Source organism: Scyliorhinus torazame, chromosome 7 (genome assembly GCF_047496885.1).
Source record: "Scyliorhinus torazame isolate Kashiwa2021f chromosome 7, sScyTor2.1, whole genome shotgun sequence".
In the NCBI taxonomy this organism is placed as follows: domain Eukaryota; kingdom Metazoa; phylum Chordata; class Chondrichthyes; order Carcharhiniformes; family Scyliorhinidae; genus Scyliorhinus; species Scyliorhinus torazame.
The window spans coordinates 133,836,397-133,861,263 of record NC_092713.1 but is presented as its reverse complement, the minus strand read 5'-3'; the positions used below and the strand labels follow the sequence as shown (position 1 = coordinate 133,861,263).

The 24,867-nt window shown below is 44.4% G+C and overlaps 1 protein-coding gene across 1 annotated transcript in view; it reads left to right on the top strand.

Moving 5' to 3' along the window:
• Positions 1-22,855, top strand: part of LOC140426575 (regulator of G-protein signaling 5-like) — a 44,512-nt gene extending 21,657 nt beyond the window's left edge. Inside the window, exons 3-5 of the mRNA XM_072511513.1 lie at positions 11,737-11,798; positions 16,790-16,956; positions 18,839-22,855. Coding sequence (XP_072367614.1) covers positions 11,737-11,798; positions 16,790-16,956; positions 18,839-19,000 — 391 coding nt within the window. The 3' untranslated portion in view covers positions 19,001-22,855. The remainder of the gene's footprint in view (positions 1-11,736; positions 11,799-16,789; positions 16,957-18,838) is intronic.
• The last annotated feature ends 2,012 nt before the right edge of the window (positions 22,856-24,867 follow it).

Here is a 24,867-nt window from a genome sequence, read left to right as displayed (position 1 = left end):
CGGCCCAGAATATTACAAATTCAAATCCAGGCCTTGCCCTAACTGATATTCGGACGCAAAGGACGGGATTCTCGGATCTTGAGACTAAGTGTTGACGCCGTCGTAAACGCCGTCGCGTTTCTCGTCGGCGTCAACATGGCCTCAGACGCAGCAATTCTGACCCCTACAGGGGGCTAACATGGCAATGGAGCGAACCACGCCACTCCAGCTGCTGATCCCTGGTGTCAGATGGACGCTGCAGGTCTGCGCACGCGCAGTGGCACCCTTCTCCGCGCCGGCCCCGACGCAACATGGCGTAGGGCTACAGGGGCCGGCGCGGAACAAAAGAGGCTCCCAGCCCGAGAGGCCGGCCCGCCTATTGGTTGGCCCTGATCGTGGGCCAGGCCACAGCAGAGCCCCCCAGGTGGTCGGACCCCCCACCCCCCTTCCCCCCCCCAAGCAGGCCGCCCCCGGATGCATGCATGCCGAGGTCCCGCCAGGTAAGAGCAGGTGTGAACGGCGCCGGCAGAACCCGGGTTTCTTTGTGTGGCCGATCGGCCCATCCCGGGCAGAGAATCGCCGTGGGGGCCGCGTGGATTAAACCACCTCTCTTATCGGCAGGACACGGCTGCGCGGGCGGGCTCCGGGGTCCTGGGGGGGGCCGCGGGGCGATCTGGCCCCGGGGGGTGCCCCCACGGTGGCCTGGCCCGCGATCGGGGTCCACCGATCTGTGGGCGGGCCTGGGCCGTGGGGGCACTCTTTTCCTTCTGCCTTCGCCACAGTCTCCACCATGGCGGAGGCGGAAGAGACCCCCTCCACTGCGCATGCGCGGGGATGCCGTGAGCGGCCGCTGATGCTCCAGCGAATGCGCCGCCCGGCAATGTCATTTCCGCGCCAGCTGGCGGGGCACCAAAGGCCTTTCCCGCCAGCTGGCGGGGCGGAAATCAGTCCGGCGCGGGCCTAGCCCCTCAAGGTTAGAGCTCGGCCGCTCAAGATGCGGAGACGTCCGCACCTTTGGGGCGGCGCGATGCCGGACCGATTTGCGCGCTTTTGGCGCCGCTTTGCGGATATCGTGCCGATCACGGAGAATTTCGCCCCAGGGTTCTGGCTTAGACTGTGTGGAAACTCATGTAAGTTCAGAGATATTTTAAAGTACAGTAAGGAAACCTGGGGCACGATTCTCCGAAATGGAGACTAAGTGTTCGTGCCGTCGTGAACGCCGTCGCGTTTCACGACGGCGCGAAACGGCCGTGGGCAGTAGCAATTCGGACCCCCACAGGGAGCCAGCACAGCACTGGTGCAGTTCACGCCGCTCCAGCCTCCCTTCCCGGCGGCAAATGTGCGCCGCGGTAGCCCGCGCATGCGCGGGGGACTTCTTCTGCGCGCCGGCCCCGACGCAACATGGTGTAGGGGTTCAGGGGCTTGCTGCGCAACAAAGTAGGCCCGGGGGGGAGAGGCCGGCCTGCCGATCAGTGGGCCCCGGTTGTGAGCCAAACCCCATCGGAGGCCCCCCCCCACCCCCCGGTGAAATACACAACACCTTGAATGCCAAAAATCAAACTGGGGTGGCCTCCGATGGGGTCTGGCCCGCGATCGGGGCCCACAAATTGGCGGGCCGGCCTCCCCCCACCGGGCCTACCTCTTTCCGTGTGCGGCCCCAGAACACCGGCTCCATGTTGGTGAGGGGCCGGTGTGCGTAAGACGTTGTCCGCGCATGCGTAGGATGGCGAGGCCCAACTGCGCATGCGCAGGTTGGCGCGGCACCCATTTGGTCCCCTGTGGGGGCCAGAATAGGTCGTGTCCGGGCCCTGTTTGCGCCGTCGTGAAACGCAACGGCGTTCACGACGGCGCGAACACTTGGCCTCAATATCGGAGAATCGCCCCCTACGTGTTAAATATGTTCAGTTACCCTTTCTTCTTACCCTTACTTACATAGAAACCCAAATCCAATAAGGAGACACTTAGAAAGAAACTGTTTAGTTTCCACAATATGGCTTTCCTCATTCACAGCCAATAAGTTACATTTGAACTGTTGTTTGTCAACAAAAGTAGAAGCCAATTGGCACACAGCAAGGTCTCATAAGTGGCAATGCAGTAAACCACTGTCTAATATAGGAACAAAAATTGCTGGAAATGCTCAGCAAATCAGACAGCATCTGTGGAGGGAGAAACAAAATTTAATACCCCCTCCACCACCACTATGGAGGCAGATTTGGAGGTAGGTGGTCAGGGGTTGGGGTGGCTTGGTGATTGGGTGGGAGGGTGGAGGTTGGAGATCCTTCTTTCTTCCTTCCAAATTAAGTCTGAGGTGGGCAGACTTTCAGTGGCTTTCCCACCAGAGGTTATTGAGGGCCTCATGTTGTCACGGTTGGTATTCAACCAGCAGCGGGCAGCAAACACGTCATCGGGGGAGGCCAGCCAGCAAGCAAGTATTAAGTTTGCCTATGGCCTCTGGTGGCAGAGTGGGAGTGGTGGGCAAGGTGAGCTCCTTTGTTCAAAAGCACTATTTGCTTTTTTGTGGGGGCCAGCATCAGGAAGGAGACCGTCCTCCTCCCAGCCTCCTCAGCACTCCACCTCTCTGGGAATCCTACTCACCAGTCTAGGAGGATCCATCATCGATCGTTTTGGTAGGCCTCAGTGGCCACTGCTCCCGGCACTATTTGCACTGCAGATCTTCCAGACTTTGATTAGCTAGCAGTTTTCAGGGGCAGTATATCCGACAGTGCAGTGATTAAATATCCCCAGGTGAGCCGGGAGCCCAGCGGCAATATTCCTGCTGCCATTTAGGGATTTTATTCTGTTGGCGGCTCCCAGAGGTTGGGGTCGGTGGAGGTGCCACCAGATTTTCTTGTAGATGGCATGGCCCCTGCTGACCACATTCAATTTCACCTGTGTTTCAACTTATGACCTTGTATCAGAACTGGAAAAAGTTGGAAGTCTAACAGGTTTAAGTCAGTACATGGATGTAGAAAAAATGGGAGGAGAGGAAAAGAAAAGGCAGGAGAGATTAAACACTGAAAGGAATAAAGGGGAATGCTCTAGAGGAGATGTAAGTTCCAATATATAATCATTACCAAAAGCTGCGGTCCAAATATTGGCAGCAATAGTTTGATGATCTGAAATTATTGAACAAGGTATTGAGTCTGGACTCTGGACAGTGAGTGTGTTCAGATAACATTGGTTGAGGAATTAATAATGACACAATCATCAGGACTGTCCTGTTCTTTCTCAAATAGTACGATAGGATCTAGTGCATGCACCTTATCTGAAAGGCATTCTCCTGGCAGATCTGTACTCCCTCAATGCTACACTATCAGTCTGGATTAGGTTTTCAGGCCCCGGTGTGGGGCTTGAACTCCTGACTTTAGGCTTGGAGATGAGAGTACAACCCACTGATTAAAGCTGACACTTGTAAATGGAAGGATTGAGATGCAGTAAAACAGACTCTAATGTTTTCTGTTGTTTGGCACAAATGCTGTTGCCTGAAGGGAAGACCACATTTAAAAAGATTACAGCAAATAAAACCACATTTATTTCACAGCAATCCCCTGAAGCAACTTGCATAAATGAATTACTGCAGAGCTGCCTCGCTTGTTTTCCTCAGTGGCTATGCATCACTGTTATGGAGTATTCCACATTCAAAATAATGGAAGGACAAATTACAATGACATCAAATTACCTGTCAATGTTAGTTGGAGGTTACATTGAGGTAAAGGTGCACAGAAAGATGCAGATTACATGAGCCCATGTGCCTTCTAGTAAACAACAAGCAAGCATCATGGTAATTGTCCAATGAAAATCAGTTCCAATAATGCAACAGACTATGAGAATAATAGTAGATTTGGGTAAGGATCCAGCCATTGCTATTGCAATCTGTTCCCTTGCATTTTATACAATTTATCAAGTAAAGTTAAGTTACTTGCAGGAATTATCCTTGACATTCAGGCCAGTGTAAAACCGACTTTTGGGCCTCCCGCCAAATTCTCCCGTACCTGCCATTGAACCCACCAACCTGCTTGATAGAATTCTTCCTCGAGGTCTATTGCCTTATGCATCTGAAACAATGTTGAGGCTGGTTGTGCCTGGGCAATTAGCCCCAAATTTTGAAATGGATTTTCCCTATTCATAAACTTCCTAATTTAAATGCAAGGCTGCAAATTTCCATATTTGTTGTTTTTTACCTTTTTGCTGATTCTATCCACTTGACATTCATGTGAACAATATTTGCTTTCAAATCTATAAAAAAGTGATTGCAATCTTTCAGCATTGATATTTATCCAGTGACATGAGAAAATATAGTTAAGAATCTTTCCAAAGAGCCAAATTTCTGCACCTATTTCTTTTTACTGAACCTGTTTCTCTGTTACTTTACCAAGGACGCAGGCTGTAATTGATGATGATTACAGCCTATTAGAAGGCAAAACAAACTAGCTTTTGCCGATCTTAGGCCAGAGCTAACCACCAGGAAGTTCTCTGATTTTCTTCCCTTCATCCAGGGAAATAACTCAGGACAACTCTGAGTCACAGCATTGTGGCCCCAACAAGTCAAACTGTGAAGAATTATTATGGTGCATCTTATTAAATGTGAACAACAATCCAGCGAACGAACAGTTAACATGAAACAAATGAACAAATGAGTAGAGTAAAAAACAGAGAAATGGGAGAACAGTTGCAAAACTTTACTTTTCTTTTTAAAACAGGGAAATATTATCAATGGGAGATGCAATTATTTGGTCCAATTTGAACTTATCCCAGAACATAATTTTTTGTACAGCCCTTGCTAACATGCAATTAAGTCACTCATGCACTTCAGCTTTCCGTGCTTTTACAAGATTTGCTTGCATACCATAGACTTTTTGAGTTATGTGGTGCAACTGGTTCAGGTCATTAGAGGTATTCTGCTTTCTATATCTTACTCTCCTCCTCCCCAATACCCACCCCTTTCTCTTTAAATGGTTTCAAAGACATTTGGATAGATAAAGGCAATTCGGAGGAGCCAGTACCAATGATAAAAACAGTACTGATTAAATTTACATGCGCTGTGAAAATTTTCCATATTTCTGCAGGAAAAACAGATCATGGTAATGCTGTAAATACTTTGCAATCTGGCTGCTTGGCACAGCTGTTTGCAGTTTAGAAAGAAACAGAAGGCAGTCACATTAATTTTCTTTTGGTCAACATAGACCTCATCAACATAGTTTTCTTTACTCATTTCCAGATTTTGCACAATCCTTACCCAGCTTTTTCTAATTACAAAATATTTGTTGAACTCCGGAAAGAGTTCTTGAACATTTAATTCCAAATGGCAACTGAGATGTTGTCATATTGTAAATAAATTGACTTCTGCTCCCCACTACCGTCTAAGGCTTGAGCTGAGCATGACTCCCACTTGAGAGTAGTTGAGGTATCCATATTCCAAGAGAACCCTGAACAAAATGAATTTCCCACAGAAGTTTATGTCTGCTAGCATTTTAAGTTTCCAAATTTCTGATATTGCCTCAGATTTCAGAGGGAAGTGACATTTTTGATATTGAGAATTACCTTAATAGCTACTGACCATGCATTAGCAGTACTTTCTGCGCAGTAACTCCGTGCCAGACCAATAACCAGGGCAAATGAGAAAGATAAGAAAAGAAAAAACAAAAAAACCAAATGAAAGACTGAGATGATGAGTGAATTCTTCATTCATGGTAAATCTTTGGAACACTCTACCCCAGATTGTGGGAGATTGTCACTGATCATGTTCAAGACAAACATTGATAGATTTCTGGATACTAATGACAACATAGGGTAGTAGGCAAAAATGGCAGAATCGCCACGATCGTAATTGAATGGTGGATCAGGCTCGATGGGCCGAATGGCTTACTTCTGCTGATATGACCTATGGATAGAAAGGGAGAGAGAGAAAAATGAAAAGAACATAAGGGAAATGCATAAATAACAATTCCGAGCAGAAGCAAAACAGCAAACTAATAAAAAGTACAAAAAATAAAGCAGAAGGGAGACCAAGAGAACAGGAAAAAAGAGAAAACTGTTTTAAAAATTGAGTGAGATTTTCCCTTTTGCTGTTTTTTTACAAGGTAGAAAAGTAGATTTCAGTTGTGTTTATACTCAAACTCTGATTATTCATGTACAGCTTTGCAAAGGAGTCAGCAATAGAATAAAATTAAACCATCTTTGGGGTAGAAGCACTTAATGCATTTGTCGTTAGAAAGTTAGGGGAAGAAGAGTATTTTCTATGCCTTACCTTATTTAGGACATTAAGAGCTGACAATGATAAGAGGACTTTCTCCTCATCCATCAAGAGCTAGAATTGCATCCAATAGTTCCAGAGGAAGAAATACATTACTCAAGTCCATTTTGATATTCCCTCTCCCATTGTGCAATATTTACATCTTTTTACAAAGCAAGTTCCACATGGAATGGATCATCCAATAGTTTTATGAGGAATGCTAAATCCTCAGCTGCATCCAATAATATTTTTATCACTGAATGTTTCCAGCTTTCAAAATACCAATTTTCTGGTCTGTTTTTGTTACGTAATAAATCATAATTATAGAGATTTCAGCCCATAGAATTAGACACCTCGGGTCAGGTAAATATTTTTATCTCCTTTAGTTACATTTGCATCTTGGGCAAACAACTGCTCAATAAACCTGCACATAGGACGCATCACTGGCTCTGACATTAATAGATTGTTTTCTATTTTGTTAATAGAGTGTTAAACGTTCACTTTCAGCGGGATTGGAGAATCCCCGGGGGGCGGCGCGAATCCCGCCCCGCCTCCCCGACACCAGCTGCCGAATTCTCCGGCGCCGTTTTTCGGGCGGGGGCGTGGTTCACGCCACGCCGGTCGGGGGCTGCTGGCAGCGGCCCCCGGCAATTCTCCGGGCCCCGATGGGCTGAGCGGCTGTCTGTTTTTGGCCAGTCCTGCCGGCGTGAATCACTCAGCTCACGTACTGGTGGGGCCTGGCAGGTAAGTCAGCTGGTGCGGTCCTGGGGGGGGGGAGGGGGGGGGCCTGTGCCGTGGGGGCATTCCTTCCTTCCCGTCAGGCCCGTGTGGGGCTCCGCCATGGCCGGCGCGGAGAAGAGAACCCCCCGCGCATGCGCCAAAACACACCAGCGGTTCCGCGCATGCGCGAGTCCACGCCGGCCCTTTGGCGCATGCGCGAACTCGTGCAGTCCCTTCGGTGCCGGCTGGAGTGGCGCCAACACATCCGGCGTCCACCTAGCCCCCGAGACAGGTGAGAATTCCTCATCTTGGGGGCCCTTTGACGCCGGAGTCGTTGGCGCAGGTTTGCCCGCCGCCATGGGGACTTAGTCCCTGGAAAGGAGAATCCCGGCTCTTTATATGATTGAGCACTTCATGTAAAAAAACAAGTTAAGTGAATGGATTACGATGATCGCTGGGTAGAAAGTGTCATGATATTCAGGTAAACATCATGGTGCAAATAGACATACATACTGATGGACAGATCAACGGACCAATCAACACACACCACAACACCGCAGCCAATCACAGGCAAGAGCCTACACACTACAAAACAGGGAACACGACACTTCCCGTTCATTCCAGCAGGAGACAGCTCAGGGCACAGAGCTCATTGCAAGCCACTCAGACACCAACCATGTGCTGAGTGCCACTACTAGATAGTGTTAGGAATAGGTCCACAGATTCAAGGGTTATGATCAAACCTCAGTAACCAGTTTACCACTGTAAATATATGTTAGTAATAAAACTGAGTTGTACCATTCGCAACCGTGTTGGTTCGTCTGTGTAGCAGAGCACCCAACACATCAGAAAGTGGGCCCAAAACTGCTGTCAAAATAATGGTGAGGTGCTTCACAGCAACTTCAGACAGAAGGCTGGTGTGTAATTGAATATGGAAATCATGGCTGCTGCTGAGGAGAGTCATTCTACAATTAATTTCATGATAATTACATTGTGCAATTTAACTCACCATCAGAAATGCATTGAACGGTGCAACGTTATTGCATCGGCAAGGTGGATATAAACTAAACTGAAGTACCTTTTTTTTGCCTGAAACTCCCACAAGTCAACCTCTCTTTTTTTATGGGATGTGGAAGTCTGGGCCAGCTTTTATTGCCTATCCCTGAGGGCATTTAAGAGGCAACTACATTGCCATGGATCTAGACATGTAAGCCAGACCAGGTAAGACGACAAATTAGTGAACCAGGGTTTTATTACAATCGACAATGGTTTCATGGTCATAATTAGACTTTTAATCCTAGATTTTTATCGAATGCAAATTTCACCATCTGCCATGATGTAATCCGAACCCAGATCCCCGAGCATTACCCTGGATCTTTGGATTACTAATCTAGCAAAGATACCACTATGCCACTGCCTCCCTGTGGTAGTCTGTGTAGAGGTATTACAGTACCTGGTAATGCTGGAACACCATTGGTAGATATTGTACGTTTCCTATTGGTCAAGCTGTATGGTAGCTCCACCCTGCAAGGCAGGGTATAAGAGCCCGTGCCGCCCCAGCAGCCTTCTTTCTGTACCTGAGCTGCTGGGGAAACATCTAGCTTATTAAAGCCTTCAGTTGGACTACAACCTCGCTTTAGTGGTCATTGATCGTGCATCAATCCCGTCTGAGTCTATTGTTCCTTTTGGTTTTAATTGTTGAAGATTCACTTTTTCTTTGTGTTCTTTTCTATCGTTTTAATCTAATATTTATTTCCTTCTCTTAATTCCTGCACTTTAGTTTGACATTAAATTCATTCTAGAAACATAGAAAGTAGGTGCAGGAATAGGTCAGCCAGCCCTTCAAGCCTGCCCCGCAATTCAGTCTGATCATGGTTGATTCTCTATCTCCAGTGCTCTTCCCATGCCTCTTGACACCTTTCGATTCTAGAAATCTATTTCCTTCTTGAATACATTTGGTTATTTGGCCTCCACAGCCTTCTGTGGTAGTGACTTTCATAGGTTCACTATTTGAGTGAAGAAGGTTCTCCCTATCTCAATCCTAAGTTGGTTTACAGCATATCCTGAGACCACAACACCTTGTTTTAGACCCCCAGTTAGTTGAAACACATCCCTGCATCCAGTCTATCTATCCATGTCACAATTTTAAATGTTTCAATGAGGGACCCTCTCATTGTTATAAACTCCAGTGACTGCAGACCCAATAGAGACAATCTCCCCTCATACAACAATCCTGCCATCCCAGGAATTAGTCTAGTGAACCTTCACTGCACGCCCTCTGGAGAAAGTATATCCTTTTTCAGGTCAGGAGACCAAAACTGCACACAATACTCCAGTTGTGGTCTCACTAAGGCTCTGCACAGCTGCAGTAAGACATTCAAGCCCCGTACTTAAATCCTCCAGCCATGGAGACCAACATACCAATTCGGTTTCTAATTTACATTGTATTCTCACCCCTCGTGCTGTCAATTTCATGGTTCTTCAATATGGTCTGTTTAGGAGCTCCACAATTATTTGCCCTAACCATTCCAATCCCTGATTTCCTGTACAGGATACGGCGCCTTTCCTTCTCCAGTTGCAGCGCAAAACATTGTCAAGGTTAACAGACAAAAGCAATGCTAACTAACAACAGGCATTGCTCACTGGACTGTCGCAGGGACCTTTGGGTTACTGAGAGTTGCTTGGCTAAAGGATGGTCCTGATGAATGATCCAAAAATCAACACCAGGGTTGAGAAAGATTGTGTGCTTGAGGGCTAAAATGTGCATTGGATGCCATGTTTATTTTGGAAACCACACCAAACTTGAAGTGATTGGTTGTTTTTGTATTAATTGGGCAGTAATATCCTGGTAAATTAACCAGAATGTCACACAAGCTGCTTTGTATGGAGTGGCGTAGTACTTCATTCAAAATGGATGCCAGGTAAAACACATTTCCAAACAAGGCTACGAGCAGGAACGAAAGATTGTTTCAAACCACCTTGTACTTACCTTGCCATTCTGATCTGCTCTTAATAGTTAAAAAATCAATCCCACTCCAAGCATAAGAAGCCACTCAGTGATCCTGAGTTGGTGCTCACTGCTATCCGCTGACAGATTCCATGTAAATAAAAATGTTTTGTGACTGTCTGTTAGATTGTTTTCCTTCTGGGAGTGTTAAATGCTTGGAAAAAAAGGCCAAATCCAATGTGTTTTCCATGAAATTAATTTCCATCTGTTAACAATTGATAAACAACATTGGGATGCAAAATCCGAGTGTTAAATTGTATTGTGACATTGTGTACAATACTGGAACTCAAATTAATGACTCGCTGGTTAGTATATTTTCAGTGATGTTGAGGGAAATACATTGGCCAGGAACTTCCTGTTCCTTTTCAAATCACTCATGCAAACTGTTTATATATTCACCATTGGCCAAGGCAACTGATCCATGTCTGATCTGAACTATAGCACCTCCAACAATGCTGAAGCTCCTCAGCACTTGCAGCCAAGAATTTGTGTTCAGATTTTGGCTTTGGATTAAAACCAGCCTATTTTCTCAGCCCAAAGCAAGGAGTGCTGCCACTAGGCCAAACTATTCACCAGGCCGTGAACGCCATTCCTCTAATCTCAGTGGTTAAATGGCAGAAAAATAGGAGGTGCTGGGAATTAAGTACAAATATTACGGCTCCAATCACATTGGTTCCCAATTCATAATCTGTTTGTTTTCCGGTGTGGATTCTGCCGGGGAAAATGTGGTTATATGTGACAATGTTCTTGTTTCCATGAAAGCAATCAGGATGTACGGGGGGGGGGGGGGGGGGGGGGGGGGGGGGGGGACAAAATCCAGTAAAAAGTGCTGAGTGCAACCTGCCGACGGGTAGGTTTTGTATTAAGGATGCATTTGCTATCACCTGCTATAGTCATGTGTTAATAGAAGCTATCTGGCATCTACAACTGTGCGATACTGTATCCAAACAGGGAAAAGGTTCAGACTGAACAGATAAACTCATCTTCACTCAACTACAAACTCCAGTGTCACAAAACATGCTTTCGTGATCAAATGGCTTGTGTGCAAGATGTGGCTTTCTCTTTAGTTGAGATTGAATTACCAACTCAATAATTAAACAAACTGCAGTAAAAGCCAATCTTTAGCTTCCAGCTGCAGAATTCCAGACCCATAAACATTACATTTGCTGTGAATTTATTAATTTTGGAAACATTAATATGTTGATATATATGAAAATAGCCTCATTCAATAGAACATTATCGTTTCATAAGATTTTGCCAGGTCCAATATTGCTGTGTGGAAGGTTTGCAAGCCTTTGATGTTTAAACGTGATTCGCAAAATGTAAAAATGAAAACAAACTGACTTGGCACCTTCAGCATATGAAACACTTAAATAAAAATTCACTTTGTGGGCACAATAGTACAAGTAAGACATGCCATATGGTGTTCAGAGAAGCCAAGAAAAGCAACTTCATCAATATCTGCTGCAATATGTAAAGCCCAAAGTGCCCTTCGAGTATTTTGGCTCAGCAATGATTTTGTTCATTATGCCTCTGTGAATCACTTTGCGACTCTTTTCAATGTTGAAAGTAATGTTGGATGGAAGCTAAGAAGATACTCCCCCACAATTCTAGAATGTAGCATGAAGATATAAGAATAAAGTTCACCTCCTGCCAGTGTTCCTGAAACCCAATGAACCCCAAATTGTGTAATTATCTAAATGTATTCAGTCACACTGTTCATCCATTGAATGTGGTTAATACTGGCTTGAACACTGAAGAACCTACTTTTAAAAAATAATCTGTTTTTCTCTTGCAGGCCTTCTCAAATAGAGGTGATGCAGTGGCGCGAATCTCTGGAGAAGCTTCTGATGAACAACTGTAAGAGGCCTAATCGTCATTCTGATTCTGGTTTTAACAACCCAAAATATTTCAGTCAATTTAGTATTATTTCAGAAGTGGATAAGTTAGTACAGTGGAAGGGCAGCACGTTGGCGCAATGGTTAGCACTTGGGACTCTGGCGCTGAGGACCCGGGTTCGAATCCCGGCCCTGGGTCACTGTCTGTGTGGAATTTGCACATTCTCCCCATGTCTGTGTGGGTTTCACGCCCACAACCCAAAGATGTGCTGGTTTGGTGGATTGGCCACGCTAAATTGCCCCATAATTGGAAAAAAATAATAATTGGGTACTCTAAATTTAAAAAAATTTAGTACAGTGGCATCATGTAACAACAGCAATGGGGATGTGGGGGCAGAGTTATAAAGGAGAATTGTTGTCTTTTTGGAGACAAATCATTCCACCCCCCCACCCCCCTCAGATTACTGCAGGTATCTCATAGTTCACTGTCATTGGCCCAACCATCTTCAGCTGCTTCATGACCTCCCTCCATCATAAGGTCAGAAATGGGAATGTCCATTGATGATTGTACAGTGTTCAGTACCATTGGTAACTCCTCAGATAATGAAGGGGCTATGCTCACATACAACAAAACCTGGATTATGTCCAAACTTCAGTTGATAAGTGACAAGCAAATTCACAAGTGCCGTGCAATGGAAGTCTAACCACCTCTCAGTGACATTCCACAGCATAACTGTTACTGAATCGCACACCAGCAATAAAATAAATTATATAAGAGCAGGTGACCAACTGGGAATTCCAGCATTCCAGGCACAAGTCAGGTGTGTGAGGGAATACGCTTCACATGCCTGGATGTGTACAGCTCCAAAAACAGTCAAGAAGCTCAACAACAGGGGCAGTACGGTGGCGTCGTGGTTAGCACTGCTGCCTCACGGCAGCGAGGCCCCAGGTTCGATCCCGGCCCTGGGTCACTGCCCCTGTGGAGTTTACACATTCTCCACGTGTTTGCATAGGTTTCAAATGTTGTTGAAACTCAACAACATTTAGAACAAAGTAGCCTCCTTGATTAGCACCCTTTCCACCATCATAAATATTTACTCCCTCCTAAACCAGTATAGTGCTACCGTGTGTCCAATCTACAAGATTCATTCCAGGAATTTGCAAAGGCTTCTTCGAAGGCACCCAACAAACCCATAAACTCTTTCGCCTAGAAGGACAAGACCAGCAGAAACATGTTAACACCACTACCTGCAAGTTCCCCTCAAAGCCACACAGCATCCTGACTTAGAGCCATGTTGCTGTTTCTTCACTGTCATTGGGTCAAGATCCTGAAACTCCCTCCCTAATAGCACTGTAGGTGTATCTACACCAGGTACTGCAATGGCTCAGGAAGGTGGCCCATCATCAGTATCTCAGGGGAAATTATGGATAGTCAATCAATGTAACTACCACATTCTGTGAAAAGATAACAAAGAGAGAGCTTCATATGGGTAAACAGAAGTACAATTTCAAAATTTGCGGATGACACTGAATTGCAAGAAGATGTTAATATACTTGTGAAATGGGCATGTAAATGACAAGTGAATTTCAATACAGCTGAGGGGTGGAATTTTCCCCAACAATGGCAAAATGTCATTTCGGCGAGAAAATTAGTGCGATTCCATTTGGCTACAGCGGCGCGATCAGGACGGCCAAATCGAGTTCTGCGCCCGGCGGCGATTTGGGTGCCATGCTCTGGTCCATCACTGGTGGCGATAATGAGGTTTACGCCCAGCGGCGGCGTGCAAAACCGGCATTTCCATGCATTTAAATGTGAGTCACAGGTTGGACCCAGTATGCTCCGCCCTTCCACGATGCTCCGCTCCTCTCAGTCAGAAGTCTCGCAGGCGCGAATTACTACAAGTATTTACAAACGTGGACTGGGCGCCATGGCTGCGGAGGGTGGGTAGGAGGCTTAAAAAACACTGCTGGGGGATGGCTGCCTGACCAAGGGCAGTAGCAGATAGTGACTTGGTTCCAAGTCCGTGGACTCGGGGTGTCCCCCTCGAGATCAGGATGGCCTGCCTCAAACCACTATTGCTGTAGTTTGTCTTTTGAATGCACCACTTTGGTGCTGTTTATAGTCTCCTGGCTGCTCACACTGCGAAGTGCTGCCTATGTCTTTTAACTGCTCAAAAGCCCTCTGGTCATCTGAGAGCCCACCCAGGCTGCCCCTCTGGACACCCTCATATCCCAGCTGTACCATTAAGGGCCAAGATCAATCCGGAGCCCACAGGGCTCCTCAGAGCACACCTCAATCAGAGGACACCTGCATTGCAGCCTTTGGACCCTTCCCAGGTTCTCTTCCCTTCTAAGGGCAGAGGCTTCACCAGTGACCCTCACCCTTCTGGATCACCAGCTGTTTCCCCTGGTGAGATTGGCAGCATTGACCGCCTCTGCCACCACCTCCCAGGCAGTGTTCAGGAGGGCAGGCCTGAATTTGCAATCCAGGCTGGGAAAGAGATTGTCTCTCTGCTCCTCACTGGCATGGAGCTGTGGGTTCACTTCGGACTCCCGCCTCAGGGGGGAAGTCTTCCCTAAGCCATCTTGGTGGCTGCAGTGAGTTTGTAATACATGGAGTGCTGAAAAGCAGTTCCAGCTGCCAGGCTCTTTGGCACTAACTCCAGCCCCAGCGATTAGATTGCCTGTTGGGCTGGGAATTTCTGGGAATTCGCGGCAGCAGAGTACTGGCCTATTAACATGTCCTGGATTGATCCACTAATAGCACCCCCAACTGAACCGCATGCGTTGCACTTGGGGTGCAATCTAACGGCCTCGTCACGCGACGCGATGAGGCTGGTAAATCTCGCAAGAGGCTTCTCGCGATATTTACAACATTCATTATGCCTTGCGAGATCTAACGTGATCTCGCGAGGTGTCATGATTTGGATCTCGCCATCAATGGCAGTGATCCAGATTTACATATTCAAGTGAGTAGTTAGTCTCACTTGAATATGTCTGCGCCAGTTACCCAAGGCGTTGGATCTAATGGCCTCGCCTAGGAGACCCCGAACGGATGTCATTGAGCACTGGTTTCCACAACCGTGAACCAGGTGTACCGGCACTTGGGGGGGGGGGGTCAATCGGGAGACCCGGTTGGTCGGGCTCTGGACAGCGTGGCACCCTGGCATTCCCAATGCCACCCAGATACCGTGGCACTTCCAGCCAGGCACTTTGGTAGTGCCACACCCTGGCAGTACAAGGCTGGCAGTGTACAGGTAGCATTGCCCATGCAAGGGATCGGGCCTTATGAGGTGGGGTGCGGTGGGGTGATCCTCGCTGAGTCGCGTTTAATAGTGGGATGGTTCTTGGTGCTGCAAGCTCAAGAAAACTTCCTGCTAAATGTGCCGAAAATGGTACTCTGCTTCATTCCCATTAAATCATGCTCCTAGCCTCCCGAATGGAGAATTTTGCCCAATTTGTCTCTTAGCTTAAAAAAAGCTTATTTTCCCTTTAAACCTACAGCCACCAGAACACATTACCAGTGATTGGATTTCTTATTTTTTCCACTTTGTCACAATTTCCTAACATTTACAAGAGGCTAAAAAAAAGCTCCAGCATTCAACTTTTCATCATCCAGTTTCTCTGTTGTTGAACTTACCACTCAGTAACTGTATACTGCTGGAAATGTGGCTACAGTTGACTAGGAGAGATAAAAGTCACATGCAGAGGGTTCTGTTGGACTTTGCACAAAGACAGATTTTGCTGTCAATTTTTCCTGACTGACTAAGCACAAATGTAATTATCATGGATTCCATTTAACAGTACCAACATTTTTAACCCTAAAATACTCCACAATTTAATATTCTTGTATTTAATGTTACGAGTATCAGGAATGACCACTGTTTAGGAATTACGGAATAGCCGAATCTGGATAGAAGAGACGGACACTGCTCCAGACATTGTGAAGCAAAATATTTCTTAAATGAAAATCGCTTATTGTCACAAGTAGGCTTCAAATGAAGTTACTGTGAAAAGCCCCTAGTTGCCACATTCCAGCGCCTGTTCGGGGAGGCTGGTATGGGAATTGAACCGTGCTGCTGGCCTGCTTTAAAAGCCAGCGATTTAGCCCAGTGTGCTAAACCAGCCCCTATGTATTTTCAGTTATACTATTTGGACATTATTATGATTTTGTACACTTAACATTCTTATATTATACGAGCAGGAGCTGGTTAAGCTCAGTTGGCTAGAAAGCTAGTTCGTGGTGCAATTCCTCTACTATCTGAGGTTATTCATGAAGGCCTAGTCTTCTCAACCTTACTCCTCGCCTGAAGTGTGGTGCCCCTCAGGTTAAATCACCACCAGTCAGCGCTCCTCCCTCAAAGAGGAAAGCAACTTATGGTCATCTGGGACTATGGTGACTTTACTTAATTTATTATACGAGTTCAATGGAAATTCACAACATCCAGCAAAATGATTCTGTTTTTGTTGTAGTTATTTGTGACCTCTTTTTCTGAATGTGTGCTTACAGGCCACAGTCTCTCAAAAGCTTACTGAGGCCAGACATATCCAAACATTGGCACTTGATGCAATGTCAATTGTGCTGGAACCTTGTGATGCCCCTTCTCCAAGGACTTTAGAAAGTAAAGGGCAATTTACCATCAGTTCTTTCTTTCACTTAATGCTGATGATCCTCTTATATTGAAGTTGGAGAAATTACATTGAGGTCTGAACCAGTACGTTTCCCGCTTTGGGAGATGGTTGGCTGGTGGTCTTTTGAGTTTTTTCCTTCTGCTGATATCTGGACAGTTTCTGCCTCAATGGTCCATATCAAAACAGTTATCAAACTTTCTCATATATGGTATCAAACACGTGTGGCCAAGAATATCAAGAACCGTAGCCAGATTTAATCGACAGCAGAATGAAAGTGCTTGTGATTAAACCATGAAATATGCTTGTTTAATCTATTCCAGCTGATGGCTGTAGTGAAACATGATAAACTTAGAAAGCTATTTTCCACTGGTTTGTTTCCAGATGGCCAGGTTGCCTTCAAAACTTTCCTCCAATCAGAACACAGTGAGGAGAACATTGAGTTCTGGATGGCCTGTGAGGATTACAAAGCAACCAAATCACCTATTAAGATGGTTTCCAAGGCAAAGAAGATCTATGAAGATTTCATGGAAAAAGAAGCTCCAAAAGAGGTAGGACAATCATCAGAAGCGCCAATGTAGATTTGGCTTTGTTTAGGCAGGGAGATATAACACCCTTTCTAACTGAAGAAATGAAATCTGTTACCATATCCCTTGACTCAATCATTTGTGGTTTTTCATTCCTCCATGCTCACCAAGAAGATCAACTTAATTGAAAAACTCAACAGTAATGCTGGGATTATAATTTCTTAATTTTGTGCTTCAGTCTTGAAATCAGAACGTTCAAACCTTTTTTCAAGTGTTGCAATGATTGGAGTTCATTATAAATCTATTTAACAAAAAACGAAATCAATGTTGAAAGATATTGAAATTGGATGACACAAAATCAATAACACATGACTAGAGATTATTAAAGCACTGACAGAAGGGACAGAAGAAATACAGCTGATGGAACTTAAGCTTTCTTGGCCCTGGAAGACTATAGGCCCTCTCACCAACATGGAGTTATGTATTAATTTAGGATGAGATTTAATCAAAGGTGATATTAGATAGCATATACATCTTAACATCTGGAATGTATTAGGTCTCTCTTCATTGACAGCCACTTTGTTTCATAACACCATGCAAGGAACATTTGCTGACACAATGGGCATGATTTAACGCCCGCATCCCGTTCCGATTCCGGACCACTCCCAGGATTCTCAACAGTTGCGAGATCTAACCGGATCTTGCGTGATGCTGTGATCTGGATCCCACCCAGAATGAGTGGGGTCCAGATCCGCATAGTTAAGTGAGTTTAGAAACTCACTTAACTATGTCCACACCGGATTGAACAGCCACCTGGGATCTACCAGCCACGCCGAGGAGACCCCTGCCGGGCACCATTCAGCACTGGACCCCATAAATGGGGACAAGGCAGAATAGCGCTTGTGGGGGTCACCCAGGTGATCAGAGGCCCCTGAGTGGTCTGTCTCCAGGCAGGGTGGCACCCTGGCACTGCTGGTACCATCCGGGCACCTTGGCACTGACAGACCCGCCCTGGAAGTGCCACCTGGGTGCCACACTGGCACAGCCAAGGTGCCCAGGTGATGCTGCCAGACTGGCATGGAGACTGCCAGGCTTGCAGGGGCACTGCTGGGATGCCAGATTGGCATTGGCAAGGTGCCAGGCTGGCATTTTGCCTGCATCAGGGATTGGGCCCGGGAGTGCCCTCCCAATGTAAGGTGGGGTGCGTGGAGCCCAAGGACCTTGGGGGTGGTGGTTTCGGGTTTGGGTCGGGAGATTGAGAGATCAGCTCCTCAGTGCAAGAAATGATGCTGAGTGCGAGCTCAGGGAGGGTGTTCTCCGCCGGGCCGAAATAGCAACAGCATCCCGTTAAATAGCGGGGTTGTTCGTGGCGCTGCAAGCACTGGGAATGACTACGCTAATCCCACCCAGAATGGACCCTGATTTTTTTTTTGTTAAATTGTGCCCATTGTATATTTACATGCCCAAGTATTATGGGGTTGTCATTTTAAGTTCTGATCATAAAAGCCATTGCAAACAAAAGGACAAGAACACTTTTTAAAAACATTACTAACTAATGCCACAGAGGATAATAGGGGCCAATGCATATTCCAATTGTGAAGTAGTCCTTCCAAACATTCGAAATACGTCTTTTCCTGGGAAGCAATCCGATGAAAATGGTGCCATTGTCTATAAAGTGCCCCCCTTTTCCAGACTTTTTTCTAGACCTATAAAGGTCTTCAGAAATAATCCAGGTGTAAAGATTACCTCCAGCTTTCAGCCATTTTGAAAATCCAAATTTACTTGATTTTAAAACGTGAATATCTAACTTGAACCCAAACACTCACAATGGTTCTGCTGTTCTAAAAATGACTGTTTTTACAATGTAATGAGGCAACATATTGAGCTTTTGCCTTCTGCTCTGTAGATCAATGTCGACCACTACACCAAAGAGATCACGGTGAAGTCCCTTGCTGAACCTTCAACATCAACCTTTGAACTGGCGCAGAAGAGAGTGCTCACTTTGATGGAGAAGGATTCATTCAGCAGGTTTCTGAAATCTGAACTCTATCTGGAGCTGATAAAGTAACAATGTAGCTGGGCTGTGCAAAGGCTGGATGGAGTGAGACTGTTGGTCTCCCCACACAGACGCTAAATGAATATTCTCTCACTGCTGTTAGCTAAAGCAATTATTCCAAGTGTTTTTTGTCCTTAAAAGCTTTGGGCACTATGCTGACCTATCATTTAAATCTAACACTTGTCTTTGCATAGCCCTGAAATAAACAGGCACCATCTATGGCAAAGTGTACCTTTAATGTTGTACTTGTCTTTTATGTGTGTTTCTTTCCCTTATTTTTCCAAAAGATTATATCCATTGATAAATAACCATGTGGCTTCAAACAAATATTTGGGCAATTCAAATCATTCCTTTAGGATTCTTATCACCATCACGACAAGAATCTGGAAAAATCTTTTGAAACAAATGAAAATAAAAATAGACTACTTTTTCTGTGAGCAAGCACCTTTCATCCTTCCTATATTGAGAACACAAGAGCTATGTGCAGTTGGTATAGCAAATACTGTGGAAGGTATCTTACTAGAGTTTATCAAAAGGTTCCTATATTTACCAGTGAAGCCTACTATAAGTATATCACACTATATTACAATGTAACAATATGCTCTTAAACTACTGTAAGTGTTCTGATAACCTTTAACCTAAAGAAGCACTGACAATATGCAGAGTAAGCATCAGCTGATGCAGCCCTTGTTCTTGTATAGTTCACAGAGACACAAGCCTTTGTAAACGATGACTCTGGCAGTTTTCACTGACCACCAGACCATTACTAAAGTGTGGTGTGGCTATTCCATCTCAATTGTAGACTGTATTGAACACTTGGATGAAGCCTGTACACGAGTTCATACAATCATTCATCCGATCACAAAAAATATATCCCCATATTTCATCTGAAAAGTAAATTCCAATACATATCAGTCAGAATGTGCAAAATTCCTCAATGATCTACAATACTTCATTGGAAACAGAACAATGTATCACAGATGCTTCACTGACAGAGGCAGCCTGGGTGTGCGGGTTTCCCATAATGGATTTTGAACCATGATATTTCAATTAGATTTTGTTGAAGACAAAGTGAAAGAGAAGGAGATTGGAGCTCAACATGGACAATCCACCTAAATGTTGACCATTACAGTCAATTAGTTCAATAGAAACATAAGCCCTAATAAGCACTTTACACTCAAAAAAGTAACTAAATAAACCAAGAAGTGTAAGGATTCATGGTTACTACACGACTGTATCTCCATATACCATCTAAACTAACACATGCTCATACACAACCTATACAAATATGTCCAAGTAAAATCTTTACCAACAGGTCCACCTACATTTTATGTCATATGTTTATAAAGTTCTCAAATATCATTTAAATTCATACAAGCAAATTATTCTTGTCACTTATGGACATCAGCAGCCAATAAACATGAAATAGAATAGTCTCAATACTATCACTGAAAGACTTATTCTGCTCTGGCACATTTCCACCTGGGAATATTATAATTCTCCTTTTATGATGGGCAATCTCTTAACAATGCAAAGATTAAACCAACTCTGTCACGGAATGGCTGGAATGTGTTGAATGACTTGAAGGAAAACAAGAGAGGATGGAGGTGAAGCGGCCGTAGAAAGTAACCCTTGCCAACTTCACGCGTACTGTAATGTGGCCGGAATAAGTGGAGCACTTTAAGAAAGGAAATGCCTGAAGGAAGTCAAATAATCAGATATTAATGTCGTTCGATCCTCACAATCACCTTTTGGTCTCATACTCTGTAACAGCTTAACATGGTAGCACATATCGTAAACGGTCTGATGGAATGATTTCATTTTGTACATCAATCATCTGACTAACTAGATTGAATTTAGGAGGGACTGTACTTCCATGTTAAGGAGCAGCACAATCAGGTTGATTTTAATACAGAACAGCATAATTTCAGAACAATGATTTACATTTGCTTTCCTGGAACTTAACGTAGGCTAACCCGTTGTATTAGTTAGGTTCTGTACTCTCCTCATGAAAACATATGGTATAACATATGGTTGCATCAAAAATAAACTAAACACAAAAACACAAAACGTAAAATTAAATCCTGGAAAGATAGCTTACACCAACAATTAATGGAATGATTTGTCTGCATTATATTCCTTGCCCACCTGATAAACTATATTGGCAATATTAATGAAAGCATTTAGAATAAATGCTTAAGTTTTGATTCCTGTATTGCAAATTGTAGCCAGTGCATGATCATTATTAAATATACTTTGTGTAATGCATGTTTGTTAATAATCTTACCTTGAAAGATATTTCCACATGGAGAGTTTCAGTAAATGCTTCATTAATTCTGTTGTTATGGTGAGAGGTCAGTGAGAAACCTAGGTGCGGGCCAAAGCCCTTAGTGCAGGACACTACCAAGGTTGAACAGAGCAGGTCCAACGAAGGAGCAGTGACTAGGTGATGCCAAAATAGAGGTTTGATACTCGTACAAAATACAATCCTATCTGCCTAGGAACAAACAAATTCATTTCTGCACAAAGTGGGAGTGTTTTGGGTATTAAAAACAACACACAGACTGCCTGGTCAATAGTTCATGACCAGCTCTACCTAATGGAACACAGTCAGCTAACTTTACTGCCTCCAGTTTTCTTGCCAGTGATAAAGTAAGAATACGCTAACTCGATACGGATGCCACCTTGTCGAAATTTACTTTGACTGCTAATTGGTTTGAGTGCTGTCTGCTGATCTTGGCACTTAATGGTGAGAATCCATTTATGCTGGGCCTTCAGATTAATTTGAACACCATCACTTAAATGCCAGACAGTAATGCCATGCTAAATGATTGGTTTAATCATTTCTGAATCCAAAAATCATAAAACTATTATATTGGGAGGCACAGGATTAAACTGTAAAATCAAGCTACTGCTAAAGTTCTGTTTCAATTTAATGTCCAAACGAAGCAAATACTGAAATTCTAAGTACTATTCTTTATTAAAAGTGAACTTCATTATTATTCTGCTTTGTATACAACATGTATTATTTCCAACAGGTTGAACTCCTCATGGTCTGACAGCCTCTATTGATTATATAATGCCATGAATAGTTTGCTGAAGGGGAGCAGGTTAAAATACTGTCCAGATGTAATTGATGCCAAACTGAAGCAATCCTCCGTTTTATCCCCGATTGTAGTTTTCTTCCACGCAGAATAGAGGAATCTTTAAAATGGGTAACTCATTGAACAACAAACCAGCCCAGTCTTTGATCATGGAGACCCAGGATTGGATTCTCCGTTGGCGGGATCTGCCGTTTCACTGGCAATGCACTCACGCCCATGAATTTTCCGACAGCGTGGGGGTGCCCACATTGAGAATTCCCATTGGCCGGCTGCCAGGACGGAGAAACCCGCTGCTGGAGGGGGGTGCCGCACCAGAAAACGGGTGCAGCAGGATGGAGAATCCCGCCCCCAGTGTTTAATTTCATAAAAGGATGGAAACACAACCTCCTCATACAAACGTAACATTCCAGGCATTATATCATCATAGCAATGAATTTAGTTATGTTCATTTAATGGTCATTATATACACATGAATGTAGCAATAAAAATAATGCTTCACTTTTATCTTAATCCAACTCGGAAGCAAACATTTAACCACCAATCAGCGCCTTCATGTTAGTTTTATGAAGTGTTCATTTGGGAGTTCAGTTCCTTAACTGAAACATTTGAATTAATATGGGTGTTACGCTTATCCCTTTTATGTTATCTGAGCATTAATGTACTGTTAAAGCTGGTAAACAACTGCAGTAGCCTTTTCGTGTGTACTGTCTTATCTTGAAAGAGTTAGGAACCTAATGAAGTAAACATGTATCTCTAAACTAAAGTCCGCCTATTTCTTTCTGAGTAACTTAATGGATTTTCTCATAAACAGCTCCAAGCTGGGTTTAGACTGTCACGAAACAAATGCATATTCTTCATGAACCTGTGGTGAAAATCACAATGTGTGGTTTTCTTGGTCAACCACAGTGAAAGTATTTACAGTACTCACATCACAATGAAAGCCAAGTTATTCATGCTGTGGGAGTGAAAACTGATGAGGTTGCAACAATCACTTGGTTTAATGCTAAATTATCCTTTCAACAATCTTTTAAATCACTCATTCAAATTAAATCCAATGAACAGACCAGAGAGATTCTTGTTCTGTGTTGAATTATATCATTAGAACATAGAACATAGAACAATACAGCGCAGTACAGGCCCTTCGGCCCACGATGTTGCACCGAAACAAAAGCCATCTAACCTACACTATGCCATTATCATCCATATGTTTATCCAATAAACTTTTAAATGCCCTCATTGCTCATATATAAGAAATGTTGAGGTTGTAGTTAGACTGGAAACATGGACTATGATGGGTGACATAGGGAAAGAAGTCAGCTGTGATTCCTACTGCTGATCACAATCCATTGTCTTATGCCAGAAAGTTCAAAGATCGATGGGAAGGGTGCGATGGTCAAAACGGTTGGAGAGCTCACACATTAAAGTAAAATTACTTGAGTAAGGCAATGGATGGCTGTCAGTACCCTGAAAAAGTTGTTGCTCTCTAAAATGGAGGAGGCAGGGAACAAAAAGAGTAGTGGTCATCAGGAAATTAAAAAACATAGGCCCAATTTGACCTCAGAGCCAGTTTAATGGGTTGGGGTGTAATAAGTCTATGAGTGCGGAGTAAAAGGCTTAACTGGTTTATTTTAAACTGAAAATAAAGCTGCGGCAGCGGCACACAAATGTCCCAGCTCAGGACTATCGAGAACTGTCGGTCCGGATCTGGGGACGTAGAACATAGAACATTACAGTGCAGTACAGGCCCTTCTGCCCTCAATGTTGCGCCGACCTGTGAAACCAATCTAAAGCCCATCTACACTATTCCATTATCATCCATATGTTTATCCAATGACCATTTAAATGCCTTTAATGTTGGCGAGTCCACTACTGTTGCAGGCAGGGCATTCCACGCCTTTACTACACTCTGAGTAAAGAACCTACTTCTAACATCTGTCTTATATCTATCTCCCCTCAATTTAAAGCTATGTCCCGTCATGCTAGCCATCACCATCCGAGGAAAAAGGCTCTCACTCTCCACCCTATCTAATCCTTAACCTTCTTTTCTCTAATGAAAACAGCTTCAAGTCCCTCAGCCTTTCCTCATAAAATCTTCCCTCCATACCAGGCAACATCCTGGTAAATCTCCTCTGCACCCTTTCCAATGCTTCCACATCCTTCCTATAATGCGGCGACCAGAACTGCACGCAATACTCCAAATGTGGCCGCAACAGAGTTTTGTACAGCTGCAACATGACCTCATGGCTCCGAAACTCAATTCCTCTACCAATAAAAGCTAACACGCCGTATGCCTTCTTAACAACCCTATCAACCTGAATGGCAACTTACAGGGATCTATGTACATGGACACCAAGATCTCTCTGCTCATCCACACTACCAAGAATCTTACCATTAGCCCAGTACTCCTGCTACTCCTTCCAAAATGAATCACCTCACACTTTTCTGCATTAAACTCAATTTGCCACTTCTCAGCCCAGCTCTGCAGCTTATCTATGTCCCTCTGTAACCTACAACATCCTTCCGCACTGTCCACAACTCCACCGACTTTAGTGTCATCTGCAAATTTACTCATCCATCCTTCTACACCCTCCTCTAGGTCATTTATAAAAATGACAAACAGCAGTGGCCCCAAAACAGATCCTTGTGGTACACCACTAGTAACTGAACTCCAGGCTGAACATTTCCCATCAACCACCACCCTCTGTCTTCTTACAGCTAGCCAATTTCTGATCCAAACCGCTAAATCACCCTAAATCCCATCCCTCAGTATTTTCT